This window comes from Primulina tabacum, chromosome 6, assembly GCF_025594145.1.
Source record: "Primulina tabacum isolate GXHZ01 chromosome 6, ASM2559414v2, whole genome shotgun sequence".
Lineage (NCBI taxonomy): Eukaryota > Viridiplantae > Streptophyta > Magnoliopsida > Lamiales > Gesneriaceae > Primulina > Primulina tabacum.
Window position 1 is genome coordinate 6,994,955 of NC_134555.1, and position 28,000 is coordinate 7,022,954.

Genomic DNA, 28,000 nt, shown 5'->3' on the forward strand with positions numbered 1-28,000 from the left:
CTATTTTTGACAAAAACTCTGCTTTTATATATATATATATATATATATATATATATATATAGAGATATGTTACAAGTCTAAGTGACACTATACTCTCTCATATTTCTGACAATGACTGGATGGTCTTGAAGCCATGATTCTCTGGTAAAGGTCCGTTTCCTGGTCGAATAGAAATGATCACTTCCAAACCTGCAAAACGAGTAAATCAAAAGATGATCTCAGATAAATATTGTATGATTTTCAATTTTCCATTCAGAAGTATACGACAGAGGGGGGCCGAAAGAGAGACTGCAGGGATTTTGAGACTTTGCATATTACAAGGTGATAAAAGGTGAATCCAATATTTGAAACTTTAAAGTTATCCGATTTCTGTCACAGCGCAGGTCCACAATGAACTCTGCTAGCAATTATCTTGTATCCACCCTCAAGTTATAAAAATGATCTACCCAAATTACTAGAAAATTGTTGGATGAATGAATAAGAAGAGTGTTGAAGGGTAAACGAAGTGGGAGTTGTCCCACATTGTAAAAGTAGACAAGTGAAGTCTTCCTTATTAACTCTAAGTTTGAGTTAGGGGTTTAGGCCCCAAGGGGTACCAGAAGTTTTTAAACGGGGGAAGACGCTAGTGAGCTATGTCTCGGTGTATTAAACACGCGCGCGCGCCCGCCCACCCGGCGCGGTGTGGTGTGATCTTTGACTAATATTAATCTTTTTGGACAAAATTTGGTTGAAATTAAATTTTGTTGCTCCAAGATGAGGAAGGCCTTGGCCTTCGGAACAGAGATGTGAGCGCGGGTGCGCCACATCTTGCGCGTATACGCGCTTGGTTCTGGATTTTGGTCATTCGAACGAACGTTGCGCGCGGTTGCGCCGAATCTCGCGCGAGTTCCTGTGCGGGATGGCAGAATGTTGCGCGCAGGCGCGCGCCCCTTGCTGGGCATGTGCTGTGCGCGGACAGAATGTCGGGCGTAATGTCGCGCAGCCGCGCGCGAGGCGCTGTTTCCGAAAGCACCAATCACTGTGTGCATCTCTTGGCTATGTTTGCACCTGCTCCAGGCTGCTTTTCCACCAAACCATGTGTCCTTTGCCTAGAAATGTGTCTCTTCTACGCATCCGTTCTGGAGAAACGTGTCTCCTCAACGTAACCGGTGATCATCTATAAATAATCCCTCAAACCATATTCAAAGGCTGCTGAATTTTTTGCTTCATCTCCTCTTCACATATTGCTGCATATTTTCGTTTGGCATTTGAAAGCTCTTGCATATATATTGTTCGCTGCTATCAGGACTTTGTAGTGCTGCAAAGTTTTGACTTGAAGTCGTATCTTGGAGACGATTGCCTGCAACGTATAGCACTTGGGCAATTTCGTCTTGCGGAGAAAGGATTCTCCTTGCCTCGACTTGATCTTATTGTTGATGCGGTTGGTTCGAGATTCAAGTTGCTGCTTTTGTTCGTGAATCAAGACATCCAACATATCCAGGGTAATATCCAACAAACAATCGCAAGACGAAATTTTTATTATCATCGATATTCTGGATATGTCGACTCCTCCTACTGCTCCTGCGCCAGTGCATACCGTCCCTGCTGCTCCCGCACACGGCGAAAAGCCTGCAAAGTTCAATGGTGCCGACTTCAAACGTTGGCAACAGAAGATGCTCTTCTATCTCACCACATTGAGCTTGTCTCGGTTCCTGACCGAGTCCCCTCCTGTCATATCTGAAGGCGATACCGACTCGCAACGAAGGAATGCTGTTGATGCATGGAACCACAGTGACTTCCTCTGCCGCAACTATATATTAAATGGACGTGACGACATGCTTTACAGTGTCTACTGCTCTGTCAAGACAGCCAAAGAATTGTGGGACTCATTGGAGAAAAAGTATAAGACAGAAGATGCAGGAGTCAAGAAGTTCGTAGTTGACAAATTCCTTGACTTCAAAATGGTGGACGCCAAATCTGTAATAAGCCAGGTACAAGAAATTCAAATTATTATTCATGACTTATTGGCAGAGGGGATGGATATCAATGAACCATTCCAAGTGGCGGCGATAATTGAGAAATTGCCACCGATTTGGAAAGACTTCAAGAACTACCTTAAGCACAAGTGCAAGGAGTTAAAACTTGAAGATCTGATTGTGAGGCTTCGTATTGAGGAAGATAGACGATCTTCTGAAGCCAGAACACACAAGAGAACAATGGAGGCCGAGGCCAAGGCAAATCTGACAGAATCTAGCACCAGTCACAAGAGAAAGCGCCCTCAAAATGAGAAACGAGGACAAGCCAAGAAGTTCAAAGGAACTTGTTACAACTGTGGCAAACCGAATCATATGGCCAAGGACCGTCGTCTTCCAAGGAAAGACAACAGAAATCAGAAACTCAAGCAAGCCAACGTCATCGAGGAAAGGCATGTACCCATAGACCTATCGGGACTTGATGTATCCGCAGTTGTCTTTGAAACCAACTTGGTGGATAATCCAAGGGAATGGTGGGTAGACACCGGGTCCACTAGCCACATATGTGCTGATAAAGAAATGTTTTCATCCTACACTACTGTAAGTGATAGAAAATTGTTTATGGGAAACTCTACGACGTCTGAGGTCGTAGGAATTGGCAAAGTGGTATTGAAGATGACTTCCGGAAAAGAGATGACATTGTTGAATGTGCAGCATGTGCCAGACATTCGAAAGAACTTAGTTTCTGGATCCTTGTTGAGTAAGGCTGACTTTAAACTTGTGTTTGAATCGGACAAGTTTGTCCTAACTAAGGCTGGTGTATTTGTAGGCAAAGGGTACCAAGATAATGGTCTCTTTAAAATGAATGTAATGAATGTTCACCGCCATGAGGTGAAGAATAAAGTGAATGATTCTGTTTACTTGTTTGAAAGTTCTAATTTATGGCATGTAAGATTAGGACATGTTAACTTCAACACGTTACAAAGACTTGTAAACTTAAATGTGCTACCTGCATTTAAAAGAAATCCATTAGAAAAGTGTGAGATTTGTGTTGAAGCAAAGATGGCAAAAGCTCCATTCCATTCTGTGACAATAAGTACTAATCCACTTGATTTAATTCACACTGACGTATGTGATTTAAAGTTTGTGCAAACTCGAGGTGGGAATAAGTACTTCATAACATTCATTGATAATTGCACAAGGTTTTGTTACGTCTACTTATTGAAAAGTAAAGATGAAGCTATACAAGCTTTCAAAAATTATAAGAATGAGGTTGAGAATCAATTGAGTACAAAAATCAAAATGATTCGAAGTGATAGAGGTGGAGAGTATGTCGCTCCATTTGAAGAATTTTGCACTAACTCTGGCATTATTCATCAAACTACGACACCATACTCACCTCAATCAAATGGAGTTGCAGAACGTAAAAATCGTACTCTCAAGAAGATGATGAACGCATTGTTGATAAATTCTGGCTTACCTCAAAACTTGTGGGGGGAAGCAATACTATCTGCAAACCACATTCTTAATAAAATACCACACAAAGGGAAAGATGAAACTCCATATGAGTTATGGAAGGGTCGCAAACCATCTTATAAATACCTAAAAGTGTGGGGTGTTTGGCTAAAGTAGAGATACCAAAGCCAAAACAAGTTAAAATTGGACCCAAAACTGTTGACTGCATTTTTATTGGATATGCCTATAATAGTAGTGCATATAGGTTTTTGGTGCATAAGTCAACGATTCCTGATATTAATGAAGGAACGATTATGGAATCAAGGAATGCAATATTCTTTGAAAACAACTTTCCTTGTAAGGAAAGAAAAGAAGGTTCCATTAAACGGTCTTATGAATCTACTATTGATTCTAAAGAAGTCAATGAAGAACCAAGACGTGGAAAGAGAGCAAGAATTGAAAAGTCCTTAGGTCCTGACTTTATGACTTACATGTTAGATGATGAACCAAGAACTATTCAAGAAGCTCTATCCAATCCCGAAGCTCCTTTTTGGAAAGAAGCTATAAATGATGAAATAGAATCCATCATGCATAATCATACGTGGGAGTTGACTGATCTCCCTCCGGGTTGTAAGCCTTTAGGATGCAAGTGGATCCTTAAAAGAAAATACAAAGAAGATGGATCTATAGATAAATATAAAGCCCGTTTGGTGGCTAAGGGGTTCAAACAAAAGGAGATATGACTTTTTTGACACATACTCTCCAGTTACTAGGATTACATACATTCGTGTTCTCATAGCTATTGCTGCGTTGCATAACCTTGAGATTCACCAAATGGATGTGAAGACGGCCTTCTTGAATGGAGAACTGGAAGAGGAAATTTATATGGAACAACCCGAGGGGTTTGTCGTTCCCGGACAAGAAAAGAAGGTGTGTAAACTTGTCAAGTCACTATACGGACTCAAACAAGCACCTAAGCAATGGCATGAAAAATTTGACACTACAATGAAGTCAAATGGTTTCAAAATCAACGAATGTGATAAATGCGTTTATATTAAAGGTAGTGCAAATGCTTATGTCATTGTATGCCTTTATGTAGACGACATGTTAATTATGTGAAGTAATCATGAGTTGATTATAAATACGAAGAATATGTTGAAAAGGTCTTTTGATATGAAAGACTTGGGGTTGTGTGATATTATATTAGGGATTAAAATCTCAAAAATACCTGATGGAATTATGTTATCACAAACCCATTATATTGAAAAGGTACTTGAAAAATTTAGTGCATTAAACAGTCGTCCTGCTAGAACACCTATAGAGTTAGGTGTTCACTTAGCAAAGCATCGAGGAGATCCTATCTCACAACTTGAATATGCAAGGATAATTGGTAGTCTAATGTTCTTGACTAATTGTACTCGACCAGATCTTGCATATTCAGTGAACAAGTTAAGTAGGTTCACAAGTAATCCAAGTAAGAAACATTGGAAAGCCTTAACAAGAGTGCTTGGATATTTAAAATATACATTGAACTATGGTTTGATATATACAAAATATCATGCAGTTTTAGAAGGATAATGTGATGCTAATTGAATATCTGACACAAAAGACTCCAAGTCCACTAGTGGATATGTATTCACAATAGGTGGAGGAGCGGTGTCATGGAAATCGTCTAAGCAAACATGTATAGCTCGATCCATTATGGAATCTGAGTTCATTGCCTTAGACAAAGCTGGGGAAGAAGCCGAATGGCTAAGAAACTTTCTAGAAGATATTCTTTGTTGGAATAAGCCAGTGCCTTCCATTAACATTCATTGTGATAGTCAATCGGCAATAGGAAGAGCACAGAGCAGTATGTACAATGGTAAGTCTCGACATATTCGTCGGAGACATAATAACATAAGACAATTGATCTCAAATGGGGTTATTTCTGTTGAATATGGAAATCAAAGGAAAATCTAGCGGATCCGTTTACTAAAGGTATAAATATAGATCAAATGTACAAACTGTTGAGAGGAATGGGATTAAAACCCACAAAATAAAATATTTATAGTGGTAATCCAACCTTGTGAAGTGGAGATCCCATGACCTTGGTTCAATGGGACAACTAAGTTTAAATATTAGTTTGAGTACTTGGAATAAATAAAGGCTCATTCCTAAAAATCCAAGTAGAAAAGACCTGCAACATGTGGTGAGGTTAAGTTTTCTATTAATGATTCCTATACCTAAGAGGTAGAGTATGGCAGGATACTCTAGATAGGAGATCACCTATATAAGTGAGAAGTAATGGTCGCTTCAATGAAAAACACTTATGAATCTAAGATATGGTCCAGGGCCGAAACGGACACAACATGAGAACAAGAATATGTTAGAATTATTATTGTGTAAATACTATTGACTTGGTTTACATAAACGGTTGACTAGTTCAAGACATCATGTCACTACTCAACTAGTAAATCCTATAGTATGTTACTAAGGAAGGTTCAAAGTCAAAAACTACCTATCCCAATGCAATAATAATTCACAAGAGCTTTCAAGTAAATCTGCATACATGCATTAAGTTCATTTATGTGGGGGATTGTTGGATAAATGAATAAGAAGAGTGTTGAAGGGTAAAGGAAGTGGGAGTTGTCCCACATTGTAAAAGTAGACAAGTGAAGTCTTCCTTATTAACTCTAAGTTTGAGTTAGGGGTTTGGGCCCCAAGGGATACCAGAAGTTTTTAGACGGGGGAAGACGCTAGTGAGCTATGTCTCGGTGTATTAAACACACGCGCGCGCCCGCCTGCCCGACACGGCGCGGTGTGGTGTGGTCTTTGACCAATATTAATCTTTTTGGACAAAATTTGGTTTTGCACCAAGATGAGAGATGAGGAAGGCCTTCGGAACAGAGATGTGCGCGCGGGTGCGCCGCATCTTGCGCGTATGCGCGCTTGGTTCTGGATTTTGGTCATTCGAACAGAACGTTGCGCGCGGTTGCGCCGAATCTCGCGCGGGTGCGCGCGAGTTCCTGTGCGGGATGGCAGAATGTTGCGCACGGATGCGCAGGTTCTCGCGCAGGCGCGCGCCCCTTACTGGGCATGTGCTGTGCGCGGACAGAATGTCGCGCGCGGCCGCGCATAATGTCGCGCAGCCGCGCGCGAGGCGCTGTTTCCGAAAGCACCAATCAGTGTGTGCATCTCTTGGCTATGTTTGCACCTGCTCCAAACTGCTTTTCCACCAAACCATGTGTCCTTTGCCTAGAAATGTGTCTCTTCTACGCATCTGGTCTGGAGAAACATGTCTCCTCAACGCAACCGGTGATCATCTATAAATAATCCCTCAAATCATATTCAAAGGCTGCTGAATTTTTTGCTTCATCTCCTCTTCACATATTGCTGCATATTTTCGTTTGGCATTTGAAAGCTCTTGCATATATATTGTTCGCTGCTATCAGGACTTTGTAGTGCTGCAAAGTTTTGACTTGAAGTCGTTGTATCTTGGGGACGATTGCCTGCAACGTTTAGCACTTTGATACGGGCAATTTCGTCTTGCGGAGAAAGGATCCTCCTTGCCTCGACTTGATCTTATTGTTGCTGCGGTTGGTTCGAGATTCAAGTTGCTGCTTTTGTTCGTGAATCAAGACATCCAACATATTCAGGGTAATATCCAACAAACAAAAATTACATTGGATAATCTTATAAAATCATTCATGACTCACACACGATCCCATGTAGTACGTGATATTACACTTTAGAGTTTGTAGTTTCATGGAAGATGCAAGGACATGCAAAAATAAAATGAAAGCACACCTGCTGCTTTTGCTGCTGTAGCTTCTTGATAGAGATCAGTAATGAATAAGATATCTGATGGATTATCAACCCCCAAAGGTTGAGTGATTTCAACATAGCTTTTTGTTTCTTTCTTGTTACTGCAAACAAGAAAGAGGAAATTTTCATTTTGTTACGAGATATTTCAAGAGCGAAGAGAGAAACACAAACATTTCCAGTAAAGAGCATTCTTGTGCAAGTACGAAGCTCACCCCACCGTAGTATCAAAAAATCCAGACTACTTTCTGAGATCACCAAAAGTTGTGTTACCAAACAGGAGCCTTTGTGCCAATCTGCTTCCACTGGAATATATATATACCTAATGGACGAAAGAAGAAAAAAGATAAGAATCGTTCAACAAGGAAAATTTGTAGGCCGGAAATGCAAGCAAGCGCAGACATAAACACAAGCAATCATGAGCTCGAAAAACCATAGTGAATAATCTGAAATATGATCCGAGCTCTCAAGACTAGTCAAATTGATAAGATGTGAGAAGACAATGTCACGGAGCTTAGACCGAATTGAGAATCAAGACAGCTGGTACAGAGAAGGATATCGACAAAAGCTGTATAAAACAACATAAGTAAATGTAAACCAACTGTCGTGAAAAAACACATGCACAAAACAAAGAAATCAAATTCCTTGGGTTATTAGGAAACAAATTCAGATTTAATGAGAATTATATTGAAGACGATATTCTTGGTTACAATAAATTCTATTCCCTAACGTAGAAGTTTCTTATTCCAAATTGTCTCTATATCCATAAGTAGAGGCATTAGGATGAACTTAAGACCACGATCAAGCTTTAAATTCAGTTACAAATAATTTATAAGCAGTAAACAAGGAAAACAGAGTGCTATGTTACTATGTCCGAGCACAGAGGAAGAAGACATTAAGTTCGGTCGAGTCAGTAATGGATTAAGCACTTGTGATCGTTCTAACGACATTTTAAAATGTCTTTACTGAAATATTTTAAAGCTTGGAATCGGATGCAAACACTTTCAATTATTGCGTGATTTTTGCTAATATCCATAAAAACTCTACATCGGGAGAGAGATAACTTTAAAATACTTTGAGGTTGCATTGGGGAGATGGATTTGAAATCTATGGATTTTGATTATAGTTTTATTGTTAACAATACAATAATATATTAAATCTTAAATTCATATGTTCCTTATTTATACATTAGTCATACTACAAAATATAATAAATTTCAAATGACAATCATTATTGGTTGAACTTGAAATTCATCTTAATTAACATGAAATATCAAATAAGCATGTAGGAATTGAATTTGAAGTTTATAATATTACCTCTCTAAACAACAAAAATACATATGAAATATATGGATTTGAAATTCATCGGTCCAGATGCAACTAAAATGAATTTTGACAATGAAATGTAAATATCAAACGTATGGATTTCCAGTATCATGTAAATTAAGTTTGTGATCAAAGGCGTTTTATGTAAAACCCATGGCACAAACTTGATTTCATCCCCATCACTTGTTCCGGGCTGAGATAAAATTAACACATATGATCCGTAATGAATGAGTCAAATTCGTTAATACACCATCCTAGCAAGTATAAAATAGGACGGAAAGTCGTTATGCATTTATTCTGAGATAAGTATTTGGAAGCCATAACCAAGTAACCAAGTATTATATTTATAATATATTATAATAGTTGAGCTTATTAAAATAACTAATTTCGATATGGCATGGGACACCAATTTTTTTCCAAATTTAACCTAATATTATATTTGATATGTAAATTTCATTTTATGTACTTATTAGTAATTTTAGCATGTTTCACCAATTTTTTCCACATTTTTCTCAACTAACTCTTGTAAAAAGAATAAATAAATTTCAATTTGTTTATCTATCATTCAATATATGTGAAAAAGCATAGTCATACTAATTATTTAAAAAACAAAATATCTTTATTCATAAAAAAAATATTAACATATTATATTATATGACGTTACATGCGCCCCTAATACAGTTCTCTATTATGTTTCACTTAAGTTAAGTCATATTTATGCAAGTAAAATCATACGCATTTTTATTTCTGACTTTAATTATCATTGTTTGATACTTGTGCTTGTTGAGTTGACAGTTCACGTTGACCTAAAAATGTGTTTAGATATTTCATATAAGCAGTCGAAAGGACACGACCAGTCAAATCTCAAGAAATGAGGATGCGGATGTCAAAAATCAGAATATAGTTACAAATTTTGTTAATTTTTCCAAATTTATTTTTTGTTGCATATATTATATTATACACATACAACGTTTGTGCATTAGTGTTAGTTCTCTATCATGTTTCACTTCAGTTAAGTTCTATTTATGCAAGAAATATTATACATGTTTTATATTTTTATTTCTGACTTTAATTTATTACAGTCTTATACTTGTGCTGCTGAGTTGAAACTCACAGTTACCTTAAAATATGTGTTTAAATATCTCAAATGAGCAGTCGGAAAGACAGGACCAGTCAAAATCTCAAGAAATGAGGAAGAGAATATACTTACAAATTTTGATAATTATTCCAAAAGTGATTAAGCAAATATAAGGCTATTTTGTTAAATAAAATAACTTAGCAAACACTCTATTAATAATCAGAAAAAATATCTCTACCAACTTCACAACCAAGAGAATTATTGTTGAGTTTAATGTTCTCTTTCCGGTTGATTCATTTTACTAGCAGATTTTCTCTGCTCATTCTGATTATTCTCAGTCATTAGGAATTGGTCCGCCAAACTTATTTTATTCGATTCCATTTACTTAAGGGAGAAACTTGATCGATTTTTGGGAAAATTAGAAGTAAGAAATCTCAATTTTAACTATTATTTCTGCCTTCAACTCAGATAAGGTTTTATGTTCAGCAATACTAATGGGATAAGACTCATCTATTGCATTCCAGGATTCTGGTAAAGTCGGAGTATTACAAGACCTATGTTGCAAAAACACAAAAACTGGAACATAAATTTGACAAGGAACGCGATTCAATAACATTAAAAACATTAGGGCATAATACGAGATAATAGAACCATTTTATATTTAACATAGAGACACATGATGAATGTCATAACAATTAAAACATATCATGTGCATCAATGATTAATAAAGCAAGCAAAATTTGAAACAATATTACAATAATTTTAACATACTAAAAAAATATTTCAATCATCACATAATATAAGTCGTATTATAAAAACTATTTAATTGAATATATTTATGGCTCCAAATTATCTTCTGGTTTTTTTTCATTTATCTAAACAAATTCTATAATTCTTTTTATCATTACAAATAGTGCCGCACAAAAATGTGTTCAATATATTTGTTAAGTAAACGAGGCAACATTCAGCTATTGTACTGAAAATAGAAATGCAACGCATTAAAAGCAGGTTGGAAAGGAGAATAACCTTAATCCCAAGAGCATGCCATTTTTCTAGGGCCTCAGGTACATCATCAAAAACGATTCCCTCTGTCTCATTATTTTGAAATCCAGTTTGCCATATATGACCCTTAACGAGGATAAATCAAACCATTGAGGTCAAAAGGTTCAACATCATTCTTTCCGAAAAATATAGAGAAACGCCAATGAAAAAGATCATATGAAAGTGATCATATTTATCTTACTTGTAATTGTTTCAAGGAAGTTATTTTTCTGTCAGCTTTGATCATTGCCTCAACATTAGCTACCAAAGCCCCAATTACGTCCTCTTTCTCACCATCAGATGGGATGGGAATTGCACCATTAACATCATTTTCTAGATCTTCACATACCTGATTGAAAAAATTCCGTAAAAAAACAACATATCAAACAAAGAAGAATTTCTTGAGGAATTATATTATCATGCAAAACTTCTAACTTGCATTTCATGAATATTTGATAACGAGCTCAGTCTGCGGTAAAAATTACAGGTGAACTGAAAGTACAGGCAGGGATCACTAACAGATATTCGTGACAAATGGGATTTTAAGATGCACATGCAATGACTTCTACTTACCATGGCTGTTCAACCTAAAAAGTGTTCCGGACAGAGTTGGCATTTGACACCACTAGTGTGGATGAAACTCATATTTTCCTTCAAGCATATTTACCACACTTATCTTGTATCTTTCTATTTTGTGTGTTTTTCCCTTTCTTCTGTTTTTAATAAATGGCAACAATAATGTAGTGAATAGAGAAGAGAAAACAATAATCGAGTGGTTCTATCATATAACACATGTCCGTGGGAAAATGACAAGAGTGCTAAATGCTTATTGTGAATTTTCTCTTGATTTTTTATACAATCATGACCTCACTGTTGGATCTCGGTTTTCTACACGCCCAAACGCAGCGGAAGTTTAAAATTTTTATTTATTTTGACAATCAAAATATGTTTTGCTTTGGGCGCTTGTATGATTTTATAATCAAACATTCATAGGAAGTAAATCGTTATACCTTTGGTGAATAGATCACTAGGCTCCAACTATTCCGGGGTTAGCGGAGATAGCTCTTGTTGTAAATCCCACGTACGTTCTTCAAATCTCCTAATCTGGTCCACGACTGAAAAATTTATTCCTCTTCTAAATTGCACTAGAAATATAGAAGATATTTTTCGTTGAGATGGAACACTAAAAACCGGCACAACCTCAAACAAGGAGTGGCCAAATTTCTCTTGCTTTTATAAGGAATTTTCGAGAGCACTTATTCTTGGAAGAGCCGAAAAGATTTGTTAAAAAATGAGAATCCCATTCTCATGATTTCATGCCATATCTTAAGGATAAGAAAATCCTTATTATAATACTAATAATTCATTTTCTTAATTAATTGAATTAATTAAGTCAATGAAATCTTTTCTTTTCCAAATCATCGAAACATTTTCGAAAACTTGTGGTCTCTTGGAGGCTAGGGTTTAGCTCATCTACTATCCTTTTAATCAAGTGATGACCTAATACACATAATTAACATTAATGGGCTTGATTAATTAATTGGACTAGTCCAACCAGTTTAATTAATTAATCAAAGTCCATTAAGAACTTTAATTATTTAGTATGTTGGACTTGTACTCCTACAAGCCCATCAAATATATTTATCACTATATTTAATTAAATATTTAATAAACTCAACTTTTGAGTTTAATAAATTAAATCCATTATAAATTCAACATTTGAATTTAATATTTAAATTATTAATTCAACTCCTTGAATTTATTACCACCAAAATTTAATATTTAATAAACCCAACTTTTGAGTTTTATAAATTAAATTATCAAATTTTATAAATTCACCTCCTTGAATTTATTCTCTCTAAATTTCATAAATTCAACTTCTTGAATTTACTATATCATAAATTCAACTCCTTGAATTTATTTTCTCAAAATCTAATTATCATAAATTCAACCCCTTGAATTTACTGTATCATAATATAAATTCAACTCCTTGAATTTATTCTCTCAACGGGAACAAACAATCCAGTAGCCGTGGGTTCACAACTCTTTGTGATTCAGAATAACATTTATTCTTATTCGGGCTTACCATAGTTAGCCCCATTCTTTTCATCAACACTTTGATTAAGAATGTCAGAACTCATTTCTGATTGCACTCATCGGATCATGGTAAGAGCGTCTAGTAGTATCACCCCATGATCCCCTAGGTATCACTGATAGTGCCTGCAAGAACCAGTCGATTATGATTAACGTACAGTACGGTCCCTTCATCTCATATATCCCGATCGAATCTGCAACCATTGGTTCATCGAGGCTTGCATATTAATTCGATAACTATGTGACACATATAATAGTGGCATCGTGTGTACTATTGGAGAACTCCTTCTCCAACGTACATCTCATACTCTGGCCAGAGATTCCATGCACTATTATTACATCAGATCACATAGGATATCCACACCCGTAGGTGAGCGGTGAATCCCCGACTACAATGCACTGGCTCCTATATGTGTCGCAACTGTACCCAACCTCGCTACCTGATGACTCTCCTGGAGCCGGTAAACGAGTCAAAGCACAACCCTAGCATATAGAGTCTCAGTGTTGTCCCGGGTCGTAAGGACTAATGGTGTACAATCATAACCACGGACTTATCCTCTCGATGAATGATAACCACTTGGAAAGTCCGAGGGAGGGTTGTTCGGTATAATCATCATATGACTACCCATCTGCATGTTTGGACATCTCCATGCCCTTACCAAGGAACGCAGTACACAACATCACAGATGCTAGTCTCGAGCTCAAGCGACCTTTATCCCTGTTTTAGGCAGCTGAATCGACTAGGAACGAATTTAGAATATGCAGTGTTTACAAATGAGTTTCAACATCGAATTACGATTCATTTGTATTAAAGCATAATCAAGGACTTTATCTATGCTGTTTGCATAGGTATACAGATAAAGTATAACAAGACCATAAAAAGTTAAATTATATTAAAATAAAGATTGTTTATTTCACTTGAGTCAATAAATTCCCTAGCCAACCGTTGGCTTGCAAGGCATCTCCTCTAACAATCTCCCACTTGCCCTAGAGCCAACTACCCTTAATCCCATTGCTTCGCGATGCTTTTCAAACAATGGTCCTGGCAAGGGTTTAGTAAGTGGATCAGCAACATTATCTGCAGAGGGGACTCTTTCAACTGATATGTCTCCTCTTCCCACTATCTCCCGTATGATGTGGAACTTCCTCAGTACATGTTTGCATAGCTGATGAGACCTTGGTTCCTTTGCTTGCGCAAGGGCACCAGTGTTGTTCCAGTACAACGGGATTGGATCAACTCCATTAGGAATAACGCCCAACTCTTGGACAAAATTCCTCATCCAAACTACCTCTTTGGCTGCATCAAATGCAGCAATGTATTCAGCTTCAGTGGTGGAATCCACAACGGTGTCTTACTTGGAACTTTTCCAAGATACAGCCGCACCATTAAGCATGAATACAAATCCAGAGGTCAATTTCGAATCAACTACGTCACATTGGAAGCTAGAATCAAGGTAGCCTTCCAATTTCAATTATCCACTCCCATAGACCATGAACAAGTTCTTAGTCATTCTCAAGTACTTAAGAATATCTTTCACGGCCTTCCAATCCATTGGACCAGGGTTCGCCTGATATCTGCTTGTAACATTTAGAGCGTAAGCAACATCAAGACGTATCGATATCATACCATACATGATACTACCAATAGCTGACGCATATGGAATACGTGTCATCATCTCTATCTCTTCATCAGTTTTGGGACACAAAACTTTAGATAGAGTAACACCATGACATATTAGTAAGTATCCTCTCTTGGACTCTTCCATGGAGAATTGTTTCAAAATGGTATCGATATAAGTGACTTGGGTGAGTCCCAGCATCCTCTTTGATCTATCTCTATAGATTTGTATTCCCAATACATAGGATGCTTCACCCATGTCTTTCATGGAGAATTTATTTGCTAACCATACTTTAGTTGATTGCAATAATCCTAAATGAGCAGGATATCATCAACATAAAGTACCAGGAATGTCACTGCACTCCCACTAACTTTCTTGTACACGCATGGTTCCTCAGGATTCTTAGCAAAACCAAACTCTTTGATAGTGCTATCAAATCTGAGGTTCCAACTCCTTGACGTCTGCTTGAGACCATATATTGATCTCTGAAGTTTGCATACCTTATGCTCACTTCTCACTGATGTGTATCCCTCAGGTTGAGACATATCAATTTCCTCTTTGATGTCTCCATTGAGGAATGCAGTCTTTACATCCATTTGTCATATCTCATAGTCATACTATGCTGGTATGGCTAGTAGTATTCTAATGGACGTAAACATAGCAACTGGTGAAAAAGTTTTCTCATAGACAACTCCTTGCCTTTGAGTATAACCTTTTCCAAGCAGTCTTACTTTGAAGGTCACTACCTTCCCATCCGCCCCAAGCTTTCTTTTGTAGATCCATTTGCATCCTATGGGAACGATTCCCTCAGGTGGATCCACTAATGTCCAGACTTGGTTTGAATACATAGAGTCCATTTTTGACTGCATGGCTTCAAGCCATTTGGTTGAATCAGTATCAGATATTACTTCTTTAAAGTTCATTGGATCACATCCAACACAAGGCTCATCATGACCTTGTTCATGAAGAAGAGTATATCTTGCAGGTGGTCTAATAACCCTATCAGACCTTCTAGGAGCTTGTACTTCAACTACTGGTTGTTGGAAATTAGGTTCAACTACTATAGTTGAGGGAGTATCTTGAACTTCTTCAAGTTCTATCATCTTGCCTTTTCTATCTAATAGAAATTCTCTTTCCAAAAAAGTGGCATTTCTTGAAACAAACACTTTTGCTTCATTGGGATGATAGAAATAATATCCAACAGAATTCTTTGGATATCCTATAAAGTAGCACAAAGTGGATCTACTATCCAATTTGTCTCCCACTGTCTGTTTCACGTAAGCTGGACATCCCCATATTCTCATGTAAGAATATCTAGGAGTTTTTCCCATCCATATCTCATATGGCGTTTTATCCACTGCTTTAGTATGGACATTATTCAACAACATTGCCGCAGTTTCAAGCGCAAAGCCCCAAAACGATGTAGGCAATTCAGTGAATCCCATCATGAATCGAACCATGTCCATCAAGGTTTGATTTCGACGTTCAGAAACACCATTCAATTTTGGTGTTGCTGGTGAAGTCCACTGTGAGAGAATCTCATTCTCTTTTAGATAACCCAAAAATTCAGCACTCAAGTATTCTCAACCTCGATCAGATCGAAGTGTCTTAATACTCCTTTCTAGCTGTTTTTCTACTTCAGATCTGAATTCTTTGAACCTTTCAAATGTTTCAGATTTGTGTTTCATAAACATACTCATACCTCGAATGGTCATCAGTAAGGATAATGAAGTAGGATTGCCCATATTTTGTGCTAACACTTAGCGGGCCACAAACGTCTGTGTGGATCAAATCCAGTAGACCATGCGCACGTTCCACGTTTCCATCGAATGGAGTCTTAGTCGTTTTTCCTTTTAGACAGGACTCACAAGCAGGTAGAGAATTTATGTCTGACAAGTCAAACATACCTTCTCCCACTAGTTTGTGCATCCTTCTTTGGAAATGTGACATAGTCTAGCGTGCCATATTTGTGTGGGATTTGGATCATCTAACTTTATTTTGTTTGTTGTTGAAATTATGTTTACTTGGACATTCACTTATCATTTCCAGAACATTTCTGGCGCATATAATTTCTTATGTCCGGATTTCTTGCAGTGAAATAAATATGTTCTAACTTATCGGGTTTTGTAGGCCTTTTAAGTGTCCTTCAGAGTTTGCCTCTTATTGGGTTTGTTTTTCTTGTGAGGAGCAGAACATTTCTTTCCCTTACCTTGTGGGCCATTTTCGTCTGACTAAACGCCCATAAGAAAAACAATAATTTCCTATTTTATGGTGATCTCATAAGTTATAAGCGTATCGACTAGCTCTTCAAAGCTATCATCTATCTTATTCAAATTGAATTTCAACATAACCCCGTCAAATGAGGAAGAGAAAGACAAAAATTGATGTCATCAATTAACTCGTTAGGAATCACATATTCCAGGCCCACCACATTTTCAATAACCCAATCATATGTACACCACGCTCATGGGCCAGAGCCCCATCTTGCATGCATGTAGTCAAAAGCTTTTAAAATGGTATGCATCACTGCACGAGTTTCATGTACCATGCAACTCTTACATGTTTATTCGAATGTCAGCAACATTCAACATTTCCTCAAACTGTCCCTACAGTTCATTTGACATAAAAGCGAGCACATTACACTTTAGCTTGCACACTATGGTCCCACCATCTTGCATGCATTGTCAGTTCAACAAGACTGACATTAGTGTGTATGTCATTTTCTCCGAATTTAGAACAATTTTTCCAACCAGTCTTGAAAATTATATTCGGTTAGCTTGTTAATAACAAAATGGATTACGTGACGAAATCGAAAATATACTGATATGGAAACAGAATAATGGCTGCTGATTATTTTAAAATAATTTTAAGATATAAAATATGGATTTTATTTTATAAATCTCCCTCCCACTATTTTGACATTTTCACCACCCTCTGATGAAAAAAGGGAAATCGTATTTCCTTAGTGGGCACGTAGAGTCCAATTAGCCAATTATAATCCCGAATAATATCAACCAATTATAATTCCTAAAAGTTGCATCCCTATGCAACCTCCGCGTGTTTTGCCTCACGTTTAATAAGGACCCAATAATATGACGTCGTTTATTTTTGCGTGTCAAACTGACCCATCAATATTGAATTGTAGTAGACGGTCGCCATGAGTTCCCCCAATAATATGAGCCGAAGTCATGGGAGTTCCACTCAATTCACATCATATGTCCGGTGGAAGTCACAGCTTCCGGCGTACAAGCCTCCCCAATAATATGAGCCAGACACTGTCCGCGGGTAGCAATCAACATGCAACCACGGTTGATGGAAGGCAATAAAAAATTAAACTCTTTTAATTTTTACTTTTTCGGTTTGATATAAATTTTGAATCATATTCAAAATGAGGGATTTTAATTTTAAAATTGTCTCATCATTTTAATTTAAAAATCGCGTGCCACGAGTTTGTATGTTTGCCGGATCCATGCAACTATATTATCTAATAATATACATACATGCATACTACTATATATCACATATATCATAATATAACATTCAACAATAAATAAGGATGATCGATCGCCAACACTATTAGATCCATGTGAACCATACATGGATCCAGGTCCAAAACCTAGGTGAATGCAGGGATGCAAATGCAACTATTACAAGAGCTTCCAATATTTTACATGTCTTCATCTCGTTCATCGGGCCACCATCTTCCAGTCTTGATCTCCCACTATTTCTAATAATTACATTTAAATAGCCATGGCACATAAGGGATACATCTCATGAGGTGGGAACGGGCCATAAACCAGGCACACTTTAATAATATCAAATATTAACAAAATGAATAAAAGATAGTAAAATATCCTAACATACACCTAACACATTGGTCAAGGCTCTCGATCATCCTTCATGCATTTAATATCAAATATTAACATCAATTTAATTAAACAATTTAATTAATTGATAAATCATATATCTAATAATTTTATCACTAACCACCACAATTATTAAAGAATTTAATAAATTAAATAAACTCCTTTATTTAATTTCCAATTAAATAAATAATAATTGATTTCTTGTAAAACTCATTTTACCATAAATAATTAAAATCACATTCTAATTATTTATTTTACAAGAAAATTATTAAGTTTCTAAAAATCAATTTTCCAAAATAAAAATTGAACCAATTTTCAAAAATATCAATTTTACCCAAAAATTTTAAAAATCAGAAAATTGCACCCTAGGCCCAAACAATTCAAGCCACGCCGCGCTGCGCAGCGCGCCGCGCTGGCGGCCACCGCGTGCGGACGCTCCGCACGCTGCGCCGCCCGGTTCCACGCTCGCGCTGCGCGTCTGCGCGCCGGCCGCGCGCACGCTGCGCACTGGCCGTGCGCGCACCCGTGCGCGACCCTGCGCGCAAGGGCTGCCTGGAACAGTTCCGGGCAGAAACGAAAATATTTTTTTTTTTGAATTTCTGGAAAAAATAATTTTAATGGTGCTATAATTTTCTGAAAAATTTTCTTGTGTGGTTAGAAATTAATTATTCAATATGATTTAAAACCATACGATTTAGAAAGCCTGGCTCTGATACAACTGTTGGATGTCGGTTTTCTACACGCCTAAACGCAGCGGAAGTTTAAAATTTTTATTTATTTTGACAATCAAAATATGTTTTGCTTTGGGCGCTCGTATGATTTTATAATCAAAGATTCATAGGAGATAAATCGTTATACCTTTGGTGAATAGATCACTAGGCTCCAACTATTCCGGGGTTAGCGGAGATAGCTCTTGTTGTAAATCCCACGTACGTTCTTCAAATCTCCTAATCCGGTCCACGACTGAAAAATTTATTCCTCTTCTAAATTGCACTAGAAATATAGAAGATATTTTTCGTTGAGATGGAACACTAAAAACCGGCACAACCTCGAACAAGGAGTGGCCAAATTTCTCTTGCTTTTAGAAGGAATTTTCGAGAGCACTTATTCTTGGAAGAGCCGAAAAGATTTGTTAAAAAATGAGAATCCCATTCTCACGATTTCATGCCATATCTTAAGGATAAGAAAATCCTTATTATAATACTAATAATTCATTTTCTTAATTAATTAAGTCAATGAAATATTTTTATTGCATACCAAATCTTTTCTTTTCCAAATCATCGAAACATTTTCGAAAACTTGTGGTCTCTTGGAGGCTAGGGTTTAGCTCATCTACTATCCTTTTAATCAAGTGATGACCTAATACACATAATTAACATTAATGGGCTTGATTAATTAATTGGACTAGTCCAACCAGTTTAATTAATTAATCAAAGTCCATTAAGAACTTTAATTATTTAGTATGTTGGACTTGTACTCCTACAAGCCCATCAAATATATTTATCACTATATTTAATTAAATATTTAATAAACTCAACTTTTGAGTTTAATAAATTAAATCCATTATAAATTCAACATTTGAATTTAATATTTAAATTATTAATTCAACTCCTTGAATTTATCACCTCCAAAATTTAATATTTAATAAACCCAACTTTTGAGTTTAATAAATTAAATTATCAAATTTTATAAATTCAACTCCTTGAATTTATTCTCTCCAAATTTCATAAATTCAACTTCTTGAATTTACTATATCATAAATTCAACTCCTTGAATTTATTTTCTCAAAATCTAATTATCATAAATTCAACCCCTTGAATTTACTATATCATAATAGAAATTCAACTCCTTGAATTTATTCTCTCAACGGGAACAAACAATCCAGTACTTGTGTGACCCTCAATGGTTCAGGGATACAGCTAGCCGTGGGTTCACAACTCTTTGTGATTCAGAATAACATTTATTCTTATTCGGGCTTACCCTAGTTAGCCCCATTCTTTTCATCAACACCTTGATTAAGAATGTCAGAACTCATTTTTGATTGCACCCATCGGATCATGGTAAGAGCGTCTAGTAGCATCGCCCCATTATCCCCTAGGTATCACTGATAGTGCATGCAAGAACCAATCGATTATGATTAACGTACATTACGGTCCCTTCATCTCATATATCTCGATCGAATCTGCAACCATTGGTTCATCGAGGCTTGCATATTAATTCAATAACTATGTGACACATATAATAGTGGCATCGCGTGTACTATTGGAGAACTCCTTCTCCAACGTATATTTCATACTCTGGCCAGAGATTCCATGCACTATTATTACATCAGATCACATAGGATATCAACACCCGTAGGTGAGCGGTGAATCCCCGACTACAATGCACTGGCTCCTATATGTGTCGCAATTGTACCCAACCTCGCCACCTGATGATTCTCCTGGAGCCGGTAAACGAGTCAAAGCACAGCCCTAGCATTAGAGCCTCAGTGTTGTCCCGGGTCGTAAGGACTAATGGTGTACAATCATAACCACGGACTTATCCTCTCGATGAATGATAACCACTTGGAAAGTCCGAGGGATGGTTGTTCGGCATAATCATCATATGACTACCCATCTGCATGTTTGGACATCTCCATGCCCTTACCAAGAAACGCAGTACACAATATCACAGATGCTAGTATCGAGCTCAAGCGACCTTTATCCCTGTTTTAGGCGGCTGAATCGACTAGGAACGAATTTAGAATATGCAGTGTTTACAAATGAGTTTCAACATCGAATTACGATTCATTTGTATTAAAGCATAATCAAGGACTTTATCTATGCTGTTTGCATAGGTATACAGATAAAGTATAACAAGACCATAAAAAGTTAAATTATATTAAAATAAAGATTGTTTATTTCACTTGAGTCAATAAATTCCCTAGCCAACCGTTGGCTTGCAGGGCATCTACTCTAACACTCACTACATAGATAAAAAATATCTTGAACAAACATGGTGGGGGAGACCTTTCCAACGATAACATGATAAAATCATATCACCTATATGGTGCATGGTTCAATCTCAATCATATCATGTAAAATTCTTCTTTTTTAGTCGTAAATTTATCATAATCTTGACTCTACCAAATGTGCTTTCATTTTTCTAACATGTGAATCCAGTTATAAGTACCAGTAATCACATACGAAATGCACCAAAAATACCATTAAGCCCAAAGAGTTGTGTTTCAAAATGTTTTAAATTAGTCTTCTTGATTGACTAGGAAGTCGAAGCAAACTGTTTTCGTGGAATGGTAAAATTAGAAGAAAACCCATTAAAAATGTCATAAGACATCAACAGCACAACCCAATTAATATGCTAAAAATAAAAACTCCCAAAATGATTGACTTACTTGAGCTTGTAGTAGCTTAATATCATCTTGAGTATCAGCAGTGTCATATGTCAGTTCCAAATGCCTCCCCACATTATCACGAGCATATGGAAAGAGAACATCCGTGACGAATGATATGGGAGTAGTGGTTCCTTCTATGTCAAGTACAATGTAACGCTGCAAAAGATTGAATTAATCTATTGAAACATATATAAAGCTAAAGACATACTTTTGCACAGTAAATAATGGCTCGAAACTTACTCTTGATGGTTCAATGCCATTATTTAAAGAAAGGGTGCCAGCCTTTGCAAATATGATTGCATTTTGATGGCTTCCCACGGCTCCATTCAAACGGTGAATGGGGCCATGAGATGGAGTTGACCAGTCCAATCCTAATTGATGGAGTTTAATGGCAGCATCAAAGAGGTAATGGTAGCATTCAGCCTGGAAGATTAAGTTGCCAATTAAGAAGAAGACGGCCAAAATAACTTCCATGATGTTACTTTAAAAAACCTAATTGTCAAATCATGAAAACAATTATGATCGCTAATCTCAGTATAGTAAAACAAAAGACAAACAATGAGTAGTTCAATCATGAAAATAATTGTGATTGCTAATCTCAGAGTATAGTGAAACAAAAGAAAAACTAACTAGAAACAGAAAGACACGAACTTAACCTACTCTTCTTGAGAGATGTAAGAACATTCAATGACCAATTGCCGGTCAAGAACCATATGTCGTGTCTTATCCACAGAACACATGGTGTCGCTTTCATTATTCTATGCACCATGTTTATTCTATTTTAACACTCGCCTGTGTTTTAGCGCTGATCCAAGAATCACCCCATACGTATATTCCATGGTTCCGAACAAGCACAGCAGTGGTTTTTGGATATGCTTTGATCTGCAAAATGAGGAAATGAGTTCAATGTTTGAAAAAGAATGTTTACTTCACCGTAACTTGACACTTGTAAGGACTATATTTAGACCAGGTACAGATGCATTGTGATAAATGTTTGCTCAATCACATTCATCTTCATTTCTTTCAATATCACTACATTTAAATTTTAAATACTCGAGTTCTTGATATTTTGCAAATTAGATATAACACAGTACATCAACAAATAAAAGCTTAAATATTGCTATAATTCAGATATGGCCATTGACCCATTCTTTCACAATGATTTTAAACAATTACCACGCTACTCCAGTACACACTCCAAATGGAGATTTCACTACGCTCCATATATGGCCCTTTAAGGTCTACTTATATTCCAAATTAAAGTAGACTCTAATCGCTATTCCAAGTTGATATTGGGCTATGTGTCTGCCGTCTATAAATAAGGATCTTAAGTTGAACCAAAATCCTATTAATCATATGATTCACTTGAAGAAGTTCTTAGCTAGGATGAACAGTGTGCTAAGACTTTCGTATCCAGCAGAGAAATGAAAAAGCTTTTAATTCAGTAACAATAAGTTAAAAGGTGTGCACTTGTGATAAATTTGGCTCCCTTTCCAAAAATATTTCTACGCAGATAAGTAAGTCATGGCAGGAAAAAAATGAAAATTGCATATTTTTATGACAGACAACCAAGAAAGTTGTGTGAAAACTTTTTAATTATAATTGCAATCATATCATAAAGCATGTGATTGAGGAGATTCTCTGTCCCAATTGCCAGGTAAGGCTTATTTTGGATCCAAGGGTTGGAGTAGATGCCTACAAGCCAACTGTAGGCTGAGTATTTTATTGACTTTATGTCAAGTCAATCTTTAATTTAATATAATTTATATTTTTTGGCAAAAAACTTTATTTGTTTACTCACGCAAGCTACATACATAAAGATCATGTATATACTAACGTACATGAAAGATGGAGTCATACATATGATGGCTACCATGAAATCAACACGGATACTTCTAAAAAAAATTCTGAAGTATCTGACACGGATACGACACGTATACGGATATGACACGCGGATACGTGTCGGATATGGTAAAATCTGTGTTGTTGTCTTTTTGTAGGTTTGACCAGTCGGATAAGTCTTGGACATAGCTAGAATACGCCATGACATGATGGAGATACGTTTCAGTAAAAAAAATTAAATATCAAATATTTGTTTTGGCTTTTTCTATTTAAATCACAGTTCTGAAGTTGTAGATTGTGTATATTTACATAAATATGTATATATATTTCTACAATAAATTTATATATATATATATATATATATATATATCTACAATTTTTAATACTAAATTTATATACATATATATATATATACTTTTTAATAATTGTCATATCTTAGTCGTATCGTGTCTTATATTTCAAAATTTGTCGTATCATCATATGTATCGGTATCGTATTCGATACGATACCAATACATGGTATCCGGACAACATAGCATGAAATGCATATTTTAATTAATGTATATCCTAAATCTGTTCCTAGCTGATTGGGCCGCCTAAAAAGAGGATAAAGGTCTCTCAAGTTCGAGATTAATATCTGTAATGTCGTATATCACATTTCATTAGTAAGAGCATAGAGATGTTCAAACATACATATGAGCGCTCATATGATGAGTTCATGGAACAACTCTTGCTTGGACTTTCCAAGTAGTTAACATTTATCGAGTGGAGATGTTTGTGGTTACGGTTTAAACCATTGGTCCTTATACGACACTAATACTCTATATGATAATGCTATGTTTTGATTCGTTTACTGACTCCATAAGGGTCATCAAGTGACGAGCTTGAGTGTAGTTACGACGCATATAGGAGTCAGTGCACTATAGTCAGAGATTCATCGATTCCCTATGGACGTGGATATCCCATGTAATATATTGATATCATATTGCATAAAATCTTCGGTTAGGGTAAGATGTATGATTTAGGAAAAAAATTTATGGTTGCACATGTGATGCCACTTTGAATGTTCAAAGATACTTCGCATGGTTAACGAATTCATATACAACCCTCGATGTACAAATAATTGTAGATTCGATCAAGATAAATGTTATTTGTATGTTAACCACAATCGATTGATTCTTGCTGGCACTATCAGTGATACACAGGGAATCATGGGACGATGATACTTAGGCGTTCTTACCATTATTTGTTGGATCCAATCAGAACTCAGAAGTAGTTTCGACATTTTTTATGATCAACGAGTTAATGCATATAATGGGTCTCACAAAAAATTGTGAACTCACAACTAGTTGTATCCATGAAACATTGAAGGTCACACAATACTACTTTCCCTATTCCCATTGAGATAGTCAAATTCAAGAAATTGAATTTGGTGATGAGAGTTAGATAGGATCAAACATTTTAAGCTTATAAAAGATTTATGAGCATATTCCATTTTAGAAAATTTCGAGAGAGAACGACTACTAAAAACAGTGTTGAGATTATGACTGCTAAAATAGTGTGCAAGGGTAATTAACAGTTACTATATTTAGTATTAGTGGATTGATAAATCAAACTTCATATCATAATAACCAGCTATTTATAGTCATCACTTAGTGATATTGGATCGTTGATCGAGATTATGATGACACCACAATAATAGACCAACGTTGGGATCCGAAGCCCATGGCCTAGGCGTGTGGATTGAAAAGTTGATGGGCTTGGATTCTTCAAACTCATTCTACTTAATAAGTAGAGTCCTAGATGATTTATAACAAAGCCAACTACACTTAATATAAATAGGCTATGTGAGACCTAGTCTTTCATTACACAACTTTGCAAACTTCCAAGACAAGAAAAATAATCACCCTCCCTCACCCAAGTTTCGGCCACCACCCTTATTGTTCTACCTAGGGTTTTTCGAGCCACTTTCTGTCTCAATGCAAAATATAGGAACTTGATTTCTTTCCTGGACCTAGTAGAGGCACGTCAAGGAAAGCTAGGAAAGAAAAGTTGTTCCGTCCGTTGGTGGACTACACTTGAAAAGATCTCCGCCTAAACAACAAAATAGTTAAGAGTCATACCCAAGCGTGATTCTCTCGGAGAAATTTCCTTAAACCCTCTGCATTTTGATATAATTTGATCCATACGAGTAACCTTTGATTTGTATGACAAATTAAAATTTTTAAACTTCCGTTGCTGCATGTGGGACGCGAGAACACGGTATCCCAAGACCAAGACGGCATGGTTGATTCTGTTATGTGTGACTCATTGGCAGCACTATGATCCATGGCAAGAGAGTCGTTATTCGTTTTTATATACTCCCGATAAGCATAAACTGAGACGAGTACTCGCGATTCAATCACTAAGAAAAGTGAAGTATTCGATTTGGCATCGCATGAGTCGTCTTTGGAATCGTAAGTGCTCTGTTCCGATTTGGATTAACATATGTTTTCATTTAAAGCTTAGTTAAATATTTTATGTTCTGTTTCAGATTGTTTCCTGCAAAACTATATAATGCATATTTATTTTTCAAATTTAATTATTATTGTTTGATACTTGTGATTACTAAGGTGGCAAATCCAACACATAATGTGTGTTTGATTGAAATAAGTATAGGGAGGTCACAATTAAGTAAAAGCTCAGGAAGTGAGAACTCAAAAGGTCAAAATAAACAAGACTTGAAAAACTTTATGTTCGACATTTTTAGATTTAAGACGGTTATGTTTTATCATAGTTCTCGTGTTGTAAAAGGATTTCAGTTTCTTTTTTCAGAACTATATCTTCTATTCAGATACTATGTCTCACCCGACTCCTCGATCGGGAACTAAGTAAAGTAAAAAATTTGTTCCGCTCATTGTCCTAGCGTTCAAGCTTGGCTGTTCAACCGGCTGAGAGCTCTATTCTGCAAACTATGAGAGTCTACTGATTAAAAACAATCACAGCAGGTGATTCGTTTCTTCCGTTCTGGGTTCCGGTAATTACTGGGCACCTCATGATTCACGTCTCTGAGATATGATAATATGGTTCAAAATGTTCACTCATAAGACTATTGTCATCCAAGAACCATCAAAACCATCTAGACACACAAGCTTTGACTATCAATGTCAGCCCGATGTTAGCTAGCATACTTATTTAATATATGTAAAGAAGTAGCTTTTGTATTAAGATACCATAGTGTTCTTCAAATAGTCATGAATTTATGTGATGATTTACACACCATGTACCCTATCATGCAAGCAATCAAGTACAGTAGCATGGAAAAGATTCAGGAAGAAACCTTACTGCTTCAGAAATAGAATCTGTAAGTTCTCTTTCATGGGCAGTATTCTCAATAATTGGAACAACAAGTTCATCATAGTAACCATGACCTTGAATTCCCTTTATCATTTCCATATGAGTAATCTGTAAATTGATAAAAGCCACCACAAGCTGATAAAAATCATCACTGGAATTTCTTTATCTAAAAAATTGACAGAATTCAATGCATGTACCCGAAATTCTTTTGACAATGGATTGATCATTGTTACAAGGCAAGACTTCATCCCATGACTGTGGATAACAGCACCAGCATCACGCAATTCAAATGCCTATAAAAATATATAAGTATCATGGTATTGTGGTTCCAAAAAAAAAAATACAGAACAATCGGAAGCCTTCGGAGAAAAGAAAGTGAAAAGCATAGCTCTTAATTTACATTTGGTATACCTAGACATGATATAGAAACTCAATATGGAGATCGAAACTCACACCTAATTATATGCAAATTCACATAGTAATGACGCACTGATTCTCTCCCAACAAAATTCAGAGCACAGGCGGCACAGTCCGCTCAAAAAATTAAGACTACCACAAAAGATTACTTCAATTCACATAACAGGAACGAACAAATTAAAACTACCACTGATCCAGTTCGATCAGTGCCATTATCCTACTAATTTAACAGCTAGATTACATGTCCGCGAACTTTCATAACAGCATACCTTCAAGAACACGGGACTGCTGTCAGAGCATTTGGGAGGCTTATAAGGCCAAGGCTTCGCTAATGGTTCAGACAGCACTGACCCACTCGAAGACAGTACATACATATCATCGTTTTCCATTCTTTCCTTCTGCACACCTACAAAAACACCCAATATTTTCACTCAATTAGACTCCCACATAAAAAAAATTGAGCAGAAGAACTACATCAAATCGAGCTGCAAAATAATCTAGAAAATATATGTATGTACACAAAACACAGCTGTACCTGAAGGAGACATGACAATAAGCTGCTGCTGCCTGGGAATGGAATCATCATGCACTATAACCGCGATGCTGCCGCCGGTGCCGGAAACCCAGCCCAGGTGATAGAATTGGCGGCACAGCTCAGAAATCAGGGTCTTCGTCCCTTTGACCCTGCTGCTCTCCAAATATGCCAGTGATGTAGAAGCCATTTTCGCAGCTCCGTTAATGGCCCATCGAGTTGGATTAAATGTATTAAATATTGGTTAGA

At 36.5% G+C, this 28,000-nt stretch overlaps 1 protein-coding gene across 2 annotated transcripts; it reads right to left on the reverse strand.

Annotated features, from left to right (window-relative positions):
* Nucleotides 1–65: 65 nt before the first annotated feature.
* Nucleotides 66–28,000, reverse strand: LOC142549051 (putative bifunctional methylthioribulose-1-phosphate dehydratase/enolase-phosphatase E1). 2 transcript variants are annotated; one of them, XM_075657795.1, is made up of 12 exons: nucleotides 27,755–28,000; nucleotides 27,489–27,625; nucleotides 27,000–27,095; nucleotides 26,791–26,910; nucleotides 22,418–22,507; nucleotides 21,866–22,048; nucleotides 21,626–21,781; nucleotides 10,858–11,004; nucleotides 10,641–10,742; nucleotides 7,427–7,533; nucleotides 7,197–7,315; nucleotides 66–189 (listed from the first exon to the last, which is right to left on the reverse strand). In XM_075657795.1, exons 1-10 carry the CDS (start codon nucleotides 27,939–27,941, stop codon nucleotides 7,453–7,455), a joined length of 1,299 nt encoding a protein of 432 aa, XP_075513910.1. In that variant the 5' UTR covers nucleotides 27,942–28,000; the 3' UTR covers nucleotides 66–189; nucleotides 7,197–7,315; nucleotides 7,427–7,452. The 2 variants fall into 2 exon arrangements, with proteins under 2 accessions (XP_075513910.1, XP_075513911.1); XM_075657796.1 differs by having other exon boundaries at nucleotides 7,418–7,533.

What these genes read in the sequence shown, in the direction of transcription:
- LOC142549051 (XM_075657795.1), bottom strand. Translation starts at nt 27,941, where the DNA reads ATGGCTTCTACATCACTGGCATATTTGGAGAGCAGCAGGGTCAAAGGG. An exon ending in ATGGCATTGAACCATCAAGA is followed by an intron (nt 21,782 to 21,865) that starts GTAAGTTTCGAG and finishes AATCTTTTGCAG; the next exon opens with CGTTACATTGTACTTGACAT. An exon ending in GGCATGCTCTTGGGATTAAG is followed by an intron (nt 7,534 to 10,640) that starts GTTATTCTCCTT and finishes TTCGTCCATTAG; the next exon opens with GTATATATATATTCCAGTGG.